General features: G+C 37.7%; 1 protein-coding gene across 1 annotated transcript in view; it reads left to right on the plus strand.

Annotated features, from left to right (window-relative positions):
* Positions 1-8,335, plus strand: part of LOC124594203 (glypican-6) — an 81,688-nt gene extending 73,353 nt beyond the window's left edge. The window contains exon 10 of the mRNA XM_047132562.1: positions 5,992-8,335. Within this exon, the coding sequence (XP_046988518.1) occupies positions 5,992-6,338 (347 nt within the window). The 3' untranslated portion in view covers positions 6,339-8,335. The remainder of the gene's footprint in view (positions 1-5,991) is intronic.
* The last annotated feature ends 3,808 nt before the right edge of the window (positions 8,336-12,143 follow it).

The raw sequence follows: 12,143 nt of genomic DNA on the forward strand, positions 1-12,143 counted from the left end.
ACTGCCCAACAGAGCATTCATCATTTTGGTAACTGCTTCACAGCCTGGGCCATATGGATCATCCCACCAACACCAGCTTTTCTGAATGCACAGGTGGAAATTCTATCTGCAATATATCCTATGTTCCTGTAACCCTCCTGACCTCAACCTTCATAAGTCATTGCTCTCGCTCATCTAGCCCCTTCCCTGTTCCCATTCCAGCACTATACAGCCTTAACCAATCCATGCAACCTTTTTACTTCTCTTCTTTCTAGCTACCCTCCACACTCTCCCCCACAGTCCGTCTAACCTCCCAAATGCACCTAGCTTCTCTATCCACTCTCCACCTCATCCCTGCATGCTCCCCAGCAGAACTTCACCGTCCCCTAACCCTACCCTACTATCCCTCCCTCTCCCCGCCCTAGCTTCCTCCTTACACCCCCCCAGTTGCCTCTCCCATCATGCACTGCTGCTGCTGCTGCTCATAGTCCGGCTACAGCTGCCAGAGTCTCTCTCTCTCTCTCTCTCTCTCTCTCTCTGTGTGTGTGTGTGTGTGTGTGTGTGTGTGTGTGTGTGTGTGTGTGTGTGTTTTGTCTGTTTTTGACAAAGCTTATTTTGTGACAGTCTTTTTGTTGTGCCTATTTGTGACTCGGCATCTCCACTATATGGCGAGTAGCAGCTATCATTTTCATAATATTTTTATATTCAAAGTGATGACTTTCTGTCAAATAACTCCACTTTTACTCCAGCAACACTTCCAATAGAAATCTGCAACACAGTAAATGATCAGGAAGAAATAAAGGAAGAAGAAGAGGAGCAAAATAATGATTCTAGAAAAATTAATACAGCTGAAGAAGCTATTCAATGCATAAATGATGTTATGCAATTTGGAGCACACACAAATTCTACCAAGCTGTTTGAACTATTGAGCAGAGCAAAAAGTTGCACAGAAAAAAGTTTTGAACAGGAAGTTCAAGCAGATTTCCCTCCTTGATATGTGGTAAAAAATTGAAATTTAAAGCAAATAAACATAGCAATAATATGTATGAGCAACAAAAAACTTAATTAAAGTTAAAGTAAAAATACATGCTTGCCATATTATGTATAAATTAATGTAATAGTCTAGTATTCTATTGTACAATATACAGTAAATGAATGTCTATGATATAGGAATAAAAGTAAATTAAATGTATGCACAATTAAAAGTTCATACTTGTGTGCATGATATTGGAGAAATTTTATGTAGTCTAGTGTGTTTTGTGTAATCAGGTAACTTGTCCAATTAGGAAATTTATTTTAGCCCCATGTTATTAGTTTTGACAAGTTTCACTGTACATCAAAGCAAGATCATTGACATTGCCTTAAGGAGGGGTTAGTGTTGCACCTAGAGTATATTGTACCTAGGAAAACATGACTTTTCTTGGGTTGGCACTTCAGTCTAGATTTTAGAATCACGTGAAGGAATGCACACTAGAGATCATTGTAAGAAGTTTGACATTTTCTTACATCTGTATTTGTTGTTTTGTTGTTGTTGTTGTTAAGAGTGAGGCTGTGTTTTATGCAGCATTTGTAAATATTTTACATTCAAATCCTATGTAATAAATTAAATCTATTTGGAATATATTTTTAATTCTTCAGGTAAAGAATTTTGTAGTGATCAAAATGTTACATACTTTTAGAACCATTTATGTAACATTCGGAGAGTTAAGCCATACAGTTAGTCTTGCCCGTCTGGTACCTTGCAACAGAAGGAGGTCTTCTACCATGGAACATGTGGTACTTCAAAATGAACAGTGTTTCTTATATGTCCTAACAATTTAATCTGTTTTGAAAATGGAAATTTATGTTACTTTCTAATAGCTTCTGCTTCAAAATGTATTTAACTTGTAATGATCTTTTAAAATGCTTCTGCATAATTTGATTTCACTCACTGATTATTTTTATGTGGTAGAATAATAATGTAACAGATAGCTAATTAAATATGACATGACAAGATTTTCTTGGTAGCAATGCTTTTAAATTTCAATTGACAGTTTTTTCCTAAATACATAACCATGTTGTACCTTGGAACATCATTTTCACATTTGGAAAACCTTAATTCTCTAGAGTACTTTTTGCAATTTCAGAAAAATACAGCAGCACATAAAAAGTGAATGCCATCATTTAAAAATGGCATAATAAATTATGTTAAACTTGTGAACAGTGTACCAAGGTACAACTCTCTTCCCTTCTATGTGTGAATAGTTTTTGTTTGCATGCACTTTAGTGGTGAAATGTGCATATGTGTTCATAAGCTCTCTAGTTGCCTACCTGCTCCCATAAGTGTCAGCTTGCTACACCTCTCCTTGGACTACTATAAAATTGCGTACTATATAAACTTCCCCTAGCCTTCCTGTGTGATAGGCAAGGTACTATTTTTGACATCTTATATCATAAAGTTTTTGAAATTATTTTCTACATCTACATCCATAATCGGGCAGGTAGGTTAGAAAATTTAAAAAGGGAAATGGATAGGTTAAAGTTAGATATAGTGGGAATTAGTGAAGTTTGGTGGCAGGAGGAACAAGACTTTTGGTCAAGTGATTACAGGGTTATAAATACAAAATCAAATAGGGGTAATGCAGGAGTAGGTTTAATAATGAATAAAAAAATAGGAGTGCGGGTTAGCTACTACAAACAGCATAGTGAACGCATTATTGTGGCCAAGATAGACACAAAGCCCATGCCTACTACTGTAGTACAAGTTTATATGCCAACTAGCTCTGCAGATGATGAAGAAATTGATGAAATGTATGACGAGATAAAAGAAATTATTCAGGTAGTGAAGGGAGACGAAAATTTAATAGTCATGGGTGACTGGAATTCGTCAGCAGGAAAAGGGAGAGAAGGAAACATAGTAGGTGAATATGGATTGGGGCAAAGAAGTGAAAGAGGAAGCCGCATTGTAGAATTTTGCACAGAGCATAACTTAATCATAGCTAACACTTGGTTCAAGAATCATAAAAGAAGGTTGTATACCTGGAAGAATCCTGGAGATACTAAAAGGTATCAGATAGATTATATAATGGTAAGGCAGAGATTTAGGAACCAGGTTTTAAATTGTAAGACATTTCCAGGGGCAGATGTGGATTCTGACCACAATCTATTGGTTATGAACTGCAGATTGAAACTGAAGAAACTGCAAAAAGGTGGGAATTTAAGGAGATGGGACCTGGATAAACTGAAAGAACCAGAGGTTGTAGAGAGTTTCAGGGAGAGCATAAGGGAACAATTGACAGGAATGGGGGAAAGAAATACAGTAGAAGAAGAATGGGTAGCTCTGAGGGATGAAGTAGTGAAGGCAGCAGAGGATCAAGTAGGTAAAAAGACGAGGGCTAATAGAAATCCTTGGGTAACAGAAGAAATATTGAATTTAATTGATGAAAGGAGAAAATATAAAAATGCAGTAAATGAAGATGGCAAAAAGGAATACAAACGTCTCAAAAATGAGATCGACAGGAAGTGCAAAATGGCTAAGCAGGGATGGCTAGAGGACAAATGTAAGGATGTAGAGGCTTGTCTCACTAGGGGTAAGATAGATACTGCCTACAGGAAAATTAAAGAGACCTTTGGAGAGAAGAGAACCACTTGTATGAATATCAAGAGCTTAGATGGCAACCCAGTTCTAAGCAAAGAAGGGAAGGCAGAAAGGTGGAAGGAGTATATAGAGGGATTATACAAGGGCGATGTACTTGAGGACAATATTATGGAAATGGAAGAGGATGTAGATGAAGATGAAATGGGAGATAAGATACTGCGTGAAGAGTTTGACAGAGCACTGAAAGACCTGAGTCGAAACAAGGCCCCGGGAGTAGACAACATTCCATTAGATCTACCGATGGCCTTGGGAGAGCCAGTCATGACAAAACTCTACCATCTGGTGAGCAAGGTGTATGAGACAGGCGAAATACCCACAGACTTCAAGAAGAATATAATAATTCCAATCCCAAAGAAAGCAGGTGTTGACAGATGTGAAAATTACCGAACTATCGGTTTAATAAGTCACAGCTGCAAAATACTAACACGAATTCTTTACAGACGAATGGAAAAACTGGTAGAAGCGGACCTCGGGGAAGATCAGTTTGGATTCCGTAGAAATGTTGGAACATGTGAGGCAATACTAACCTTACGACTTATCTTAGAAGAAAGATTAAGAAAAGGCAAACCTACGTTTCTAGCATTTGTAGACTTAGAGAAAGCTTTTGACAACGTTAACTGGAATACTCTCTTTCAAATTCTGAAGGTGGCAGGGATAAAATACAAGGAGCGAAAGGCTATTTACAATTTGTACAGAAACCAGATGGCAGTTATAAGAGTCGAGGGGCATGAAAGGGAAGCAGTGGTTGGGAAAGGAGTGAGACAGGGTTGTAGCCTCTCCCCGATGTTATTCAATCTGTATATTGAGCAAGCAGTAAAGGAAACAAAAGAAAAATTCGGAGTAGGTATTAAAATCCATGGAGAAGAAATAAAAACTTTAAGGTTCGCCGATGACATTGTAATTCTGTGAGAGACAGCTAAGGACTTGGAAGAGCAGTTGAACGGAATGGACAGTGTCTTGAAAGGAGGATATAAGATGAACCTCAACAAAAGCACAACGAGGATAATGGAATGTAATCAAATTAAATCAGGTGATGCTGAGGGGATTAGATTAGGAAATGAGACACTTAAAGTAGTAAAGGAGTTTTGCTATTTGGGGAGTAAAATAACTGATGATGGTCGAAGTAGAGAGGATATAAAATGTAGACTGGCAATGGCAAGGAAATCGTTTCTGAAGAAGAGAAATTTGTTAACATCGAGTATAAATTTAAGTGTCAGGAAGTCGTTTCTGAAAGTATTTGTATGGAGTGTAGCCATGTATGGAAGTGAAACATGGACGATAACCAGTTTGGACAAGAAGAGAATAGAAGCTTTCGAAATGTGGTGCTACAGAAGAATGCTGAAGATAAGGTGGGTAGATCACGTAACTAATGAGGAGGTATTGGATAGGATTGGGGAGAAGAGAAGTTTGTGGCACAACTTGACTAGAAGAAGGGATTGGTTGGTAGGACATGTTTTGAGGCATCAAGGGATCACAAATTTATCATTGGAGGGCAGCGTGGAGGGTAAAAATCGTAGAGAGAGACCAAGAGATCAATACACTAAGCAGATTCAGAAGGATGTAGGTTGCATTACGTACTGTGAGATGAAGAAGCTTGCACAGGATAGAGTAGCATGGACAGCTGCATCAAACCAGTCTCAGGACTGAAGACCACAACAACAACAACAACAACAACAACAACACATCCAACCTCCACAAACAACTGTGGAGTGCATGACAGAGGTTGCTTACTATTGTGTCTGTTATTAGCAAATCTTCCCCTTCCATTCCAGGATGGAGTGTGGGAAGGATAACTGTTTAAACATCGCTGTATATGCTGCAATCAGTCTAACCTTGTTCTCTCAATCTCTATGAGTGCAACACAGAAGCGGTGTAATATGTTCCTAGATTCGCCATTTAAACCTGCTTCTTATCTTAAGCCTTGAACTGCAAAGATCATTATACAAAGTTCCAAAACACTGTTCTTTCCATCTAGCTACTTACCTTGTTTCTTCATGATAAGATTTATGTAATACAAGTGAACTCATGTATTCTGAAGTTAAGTATCAGGATTATCATATGCTGAATGGTTTGACCCAGTTACCTCAGAAAAGAGTAATGTATATAGTGGTTTTCTCTGGTCAGTTCTAGAAGTGATTAGAAATACTTATCACACATGAAAAATTAAAGTGATATCTGTATCTCATACTCCAAAAAAGATAATAGAATACTGAAATACTGAAGAAAGAGTCACAGGTTTTTTTTTGTGTTCACCAATACACTAGAAATAATTATTTACTCATTGACACTAATTTATGCAGATTATTTAATTCTGCACTTGTTAATGCATCTTAAGTCACAGATTTTGAAGTTCTATAATTTTCATTTTTTTACAGAAGATGTATCATCTGGAGCTGGTAGTGGATCTGGTGATGGAAACACTGAGCTCGATGATGATACCGAGGATGGAGATGTGGATGAGGGTTCTGGTGATTTTGATTATGGGCGAGGTGGTTCTGGTGGACGCCCTGGTGGAGTAGGAGGTGGCCCATATAGGCCACAAGGTGGTGACGAGTCAGGCAGAGGTGCTGCTGGCCCTGATAGGCAGCGACCCAAGAACACCACTTCGGGTGGCAATGGGCATATTAGGGAACCTGTTATCTCTGTTACACGTGCTGTTACTTCATACCTCCTACCAATAGTAGTCATGTGGTTTGGAGGTATATTTTCTGATTGGCTGTGATCCTCAACATTACGCTGCTTTGCAGAGTTTTGGAGTGTATTGGTTGGTGTAAATCCCACTATAATGACATTGAGAAACTAATGAAATATGAAATATTTAATTTGTCATGGCAACATGACATCAACAATGGACCTCCACATTAATGAGAGCTGTAGCATATGTGCGTAAATAAAAACTCTTCGTGTCTCAAACTGGACTACTTAATTGTGAAATCTTGAAGTTCTAGGAAATGAGATGAAGTGAGATTTAAATGTGTGTTAGTGGCTTTTAAATGCACAAGAACACTGCTTCAAGCAGTGACAAACATTTTTGTGAATGATTTTAATGTATATTTTAATACTTTCTTTGTATTTATTATACTTTTTGTTACTGACAAACATAGTAACTGAAAGATAGCAAAAATGTCGTAAGTGATTTATCTCTTTCTTCTTGTGTTGGTGACCAGTAGGCACTGATACATTTTCTGTAAAACAAAATAGGAATGGTAAATCAATAGAATCATTTTATTGACACTGCCACTAATAATTATATCCCAGATTATTTTGTAAACCAAAATGCATTTCACGGTTGTTAGAAATTATTGTGAGGAAAGCCTTGACTTGCTGACTTTTGTGACAAAGAGGATTTTATACAGTATTTTAGATTAAAAATGAGAGTGAAATATTGTTGTTAAATTTGATGGATTTTGAAAATGTTCATATGGAGAATGATAACATTAAGAAATTGTGTAACTTTAGACAGCTCATTCTTACAAAGATTGCATATAAATTGTTGATTGATAACGGAATATGTACGTTGGAAGGGTGAATATGTGTCCATAATATTGTGAACTTTGGAAGACAAATCAATGCTAAAAATGCTGATCCCATGAAATAAAGTTGTGGTTCCATCATAGGTATTTCAGAGGGATCTTTTAGTTTTTAGAAAAACTTATGCCTTCAGTTCTGAACTTTGTCTTCCCATAAATTATTTTGAGATTATCATGTTGGATCTTATAAATTATTTTTCTGCAAAACTACTAAACTACTTTACTGAATTGTTCTTTTCTGACAGATGTGTATGACTGTTTAATTTTAATGCTGGCAGGAATCCATAAAGCTTCAGTTAATGATAGTAAAAAATTTTGCTTCAATTGATCTTCAGCATTGAGGTCTAATATTATTGCTGTAATCTCCTACTGCATAATCCTGAGACATATTTCATAGCCTCAGTTTCTAGTCCATCCAATAAGTGATGTATAAAAAAAGGCAAAAATACTCAGGAAGGCAAATGCATGGAGACTTGTAATAATACAGAATTGAAAAATGACTATTATGCAGGATGCTGCTTGTTGAAACAATAACCATGTATTTTAAAAATTGTATTTGAATAATGATACTGCAATATGCTATTTGTTGACCAAAACAATCAGCTTCACCCAACATCATGATCAAGGGACAACCAATATGATCATCGTCTTTACTCTGCCATTGTAAGAACTGTTTCCTTTGTGCATAAGTCGTAAATAGTGGAATTGGCTTCTATTTAAATTAGTGCCAACTCACATTGAGAAATGGTGCCTTTCTCAGATACACACAATGGTATTTATTCATGTGCCTTTCTGATCATGAATAGAGAGAAGAAAATGTGCCTTTCTCATTTTTAAGAAGGAAATGAAATGACTGAAGAAATCTATTATAGGGTATATACTTTGTATGTCTTTTGTTGTGGTTGGGAGAATAATACTTAAATGAATCAGATCATGGAAATGCACATTTTCTGTATTATTTTCAGAATTTGCACACACAGTCAACAATAAGCCTATTGCAGTTTTATTCGCCCATGGAATAACATTCTTTTCTTCAATTGTTAATGAGAAGTCTGAAATGAATGTCAATTGAACCTTATTTAAATAACAAAAATACACTAATGCATTTCAGTTTACTTTAATTTGTGACTGATGTTGGAAAGAGTGGTAGAAGCAGACCAAAATAAAAGACAACTAAAATGTTGTGTTATGATGACTTTTGATACGAATACTTCTGTTACAGTCAGTTACTTCTCACAGCCTCTTTCATAGAATAAGTCACCTTACTATCTGAATATCAGGGAAGGGAGAAAGCTTAGTGTTTAACGTGTTATCAGCATTGAGATGGTTAGAGAAAGGCATAAGCTTGGAATGGGGAGGGTAGTCAGCTAAGCGCCTGCAGAGGAACCATCCTGGAATGTGACAGAAGAAAATTAAGGAAATACCAGAGAACATAAATCTGCATAGGGAAATGGGGATTTCAACCACCATCACACTCCCCCCTCCCATTACAAGGCCAGCATCTTATCACTGTGCCACGTTGTTTACTGAATCATACAGGACATGAATTTGGTTCTCAATATTTCTCACACGTGGGAAGTATGTCAATCGGTTTTGTAATACCAGATGAGAAGTTGTATGAGTATAGAAACTACATTGTTAAATCTATGATGAAAGATGTGAAAAGTAATTTGGATTTCATTTTGTAGCAAGTAACATAATTTTGTTTCCTCGTATGCCAAAGAGCCTTATGACATTTACTTGACCCACAAATAAACTGAAAAATGAAAAGAACATTCTTCTGTGAAAGAGGAAGTAGGTTTATTACAACAATTTCATTCTCAAGTGTGTGTTTCAATCATCATCATAGCTTAATAGTATGCAAACAGTGTTGTGATGTCAGCCAAAAAAGTAGAAGTAGCAGCAGCAGCAGCTTATTCAGCCAGACATAATAAACATTACATGGATTTTGCCAGAAAATATATACAACAAAAATACCACTATGTTTAGTACCCTATAAAATATATCATTCAAACTTGCACATGCAGGGTGAGTCAGGAGGAAAGGTACACAATTTGAGATGCAGTAGTATTAGTTATTCTAACAAAAAATTTCATATGGACGTATGCCCTATTGTGAATGGTTTCCTAGATAGAACACATTTAATATCACTTTTGTGCGTCTTTCTTTAATAACTCAAAAACTCCACACTCCAATGAAAACGTGTCTCAGTACACAATTAAATTAAATTAAATTTGCTACAAAAAAAAGATCCTATTTATTTTTTGTTGAGGACTAACAGTTTGTGCAGAGAGACCACAAGAATATTGAAAATATCATGTGACGCACATGCACTGTAGCTTAGGTACTTTTTGTAGGCCCGTTTGAGGAAGTTTTCCGACTTGATAGATCACAAGTGTCCTGTATCAAAATGTTTGTCTCAACTTCCTCTATATTACTGTGGTATGTAGTAAACAATGAGAATGAATAATACACAAAATAAATAGAAACGTACATTAAAAGTGTTGTATCTCGGAAACAATTTTGAATAGGGCATATGTCCACATCAAGTTTTTTGTTCAGAATTGGTAATGCTATCACCTGTCAAAATACGTGTATCACCCTGTGTATAAATCCGCTAACTTGCAAAAGTGTTTCACAAATGTACTTTACCTAGAATGCATACAGTTGATATTTATATAAAAGTAAAATGTGAGTGGTCACATGTTGTAGATGAAAGTTACAAGATAATGGAACACAACAGGCTCAGTTGTGCTTCAATGTCCCTGATGAACTCTCCTCACTGTCATCAGTGGCATTGAAAAATAAGAAAAGTTACATGAAATGGTGGGTGGGTATTACAGCTGCTGGAGCAAGATAAGCTAGTTGGACAGCAGAGTCAAATGTACTACTTTCAGAGGCCCTGTGAGTAGTGGAAGGCTTTTTGCATCACAACTTGGTCTATGATTATCACTCATGGGGATAGATTAAAGTTTTTTTTATCCATCTTCTTGTCACATAGCCAGTACCAGCACCATGCAATGGAAATAAAGGTGTAACTTTGCCACCTGAAGACAAGCCAGAGAAGACTCAAAAACTACACTGAAGAGCCAAAGAAACTGGTACACTTACCCAATATCGTTAAGTGCCCCCTGAGCATGCATAAGTGCTGCAACACGATGTAACATGGACTCAACTAATGTCTGAAGTAGTGTTGGAGGGAACTGACACCTCGAATCCTGCAGGGTTGTCCATAAATCTGTAAGGATACAAGGGGGTGACGATCTCTTCTGAACAGCATGTTGCAAGGCATCCCAGATATGCTCAATAATGTTCATGTCTGGAAAGTTTTGTGGCCAGTAGAAGTGATTAAACTCAGAAAAAGAGTTCTTGGAACCACTCTGTAGCAGTTCTGGATGTGTGAGGTGTTGCATTGTCCTGCTGGAATTGCCCAAGTTTGTCGGAATGCACAATGGACATGAATGAATGCAGGTGATCAGATAGGATGCTTACATACGTGTCATATCTAGATGTATCAGGGGCCCCATATCACTCTCAACTGCACATGTCCCGCACCATTGCAGAGCCTCCACCAATATGAAAAGTCCCCTGCTGACAAGCAGGGTCCATGGATTCATGAAGTTGTCTTCATATTTGCACATGTCTGTCCATTCAAAACAATTTGAAACATGGCTTGTCTGAGCAGGCAACATGTTTCCAGTCATCAAAAGTGCAATGTCGGCATTGATAGGCTCTGGCAAGGTGTAAAGCTTTGTGTGGTGCAGTCAACAAGAGTACATGAGTGGGCCTTCGGCTCCAAAAGTCTATATTGATGATGTTTTGTTGAATGATTCACACACACTGACATTTGTTGATTCTACAGCATTGAAATCTGCAGCAATTTGTGAAAGGGTTGCACTTATGTCACATTGATCTGATTCAGTTGTTGTTAGTCCCATTCTTGCAGGATCTTTTTCCAGCTGCAGCGATGTTGGAGATTTGATGTTTTACTAAATTCCTGATATTCACAGTACAGTCTTGAAATGGTTGTATGGGACAATCCCCACTTCACCACCAAATTGGAAATGCTGTGTCCCATTGCCCATATGCCAACAACACCACCACGTTCAAACTCACTTAAATCTTGATAGCCTGCCATTGTAGTGGCGGTAACAGATCTAACAATTGTGCCGGACACTTGGTGTCTTATATTAGCATTGCCAACAGCAGTGCTTTATTCTGCGCGCGCACATATATATATATATATATTTTTCCCACGTGGAATGTTTCCCTATTTTTATATATATATATATATATAAAATAGAAGGAAACATTCCACGTGGGAAAAATTATATATAAAAACAAAGATGAGGTGACTTACCGAACGAAAGCGCTGGCAGGTCGATAGACACACAAACAAACACAAACATACACACAAAATTCAAGCTGTTGCCTCATCAGGAAAGAGGGAAGGAGAGGGGAAGACGAAAGGAAGTGAGTTTTAAAGGAGAGGGTAAGGAGTCATTCCAATCCCGGGAGCGGAAAGACTTACCTTAGGGGGAAAAAAGGACAGGTATACACTCGCACACACGCACATATCCATCCACACATACAGACACAAGCAGACATATTTAAATATGTCTGTATGTGTGGATGGATATGTGCGTGTGTGCGAGTGTATACCTGTCCTTTTTTCCCCCTAAGGTAAGTCTTTCCGCTCCCGGGATTGGAATGACTCCTTACCCTCTCCTTTAAAACCCACTTCCTTTCGTCTTCCCCTCTCCTTCCCTCTCTCCTGATGAGGCAACAGTTTGTTGCGAAAGCTTGAATTTTGTGTGTATGTTTGTGTTTGTTTGTGTGTCTATCGACCTGCCAGCGCTTTTGTTCGGTAAGTCACCTCATCTTTGTGTGTCTGTGTATGTGCGGTTGGATATGGGTGTGTGCGCGAGTGTATACCTGTCCTTTTTGCCCCCTAAGGTAAGTCTTTCCACTCTCGGGATTGGAATGTCTCCTTACCC

The sequence above is a fragment of the Schistocerca americana genome, chromosome 2, assembly GCF_021461395.2.
Source record: "Schistocerca americana isolate TAMUIC-IGC-003095 chromosome 2, iqSchAmer2.1, whole genome shotgun sequence".
NCBI lineage: Eukaryota > Metazoa > Arthropoda > Insecta > Orthoptera > Acrididae > Schistocerca > Schistocerca americana.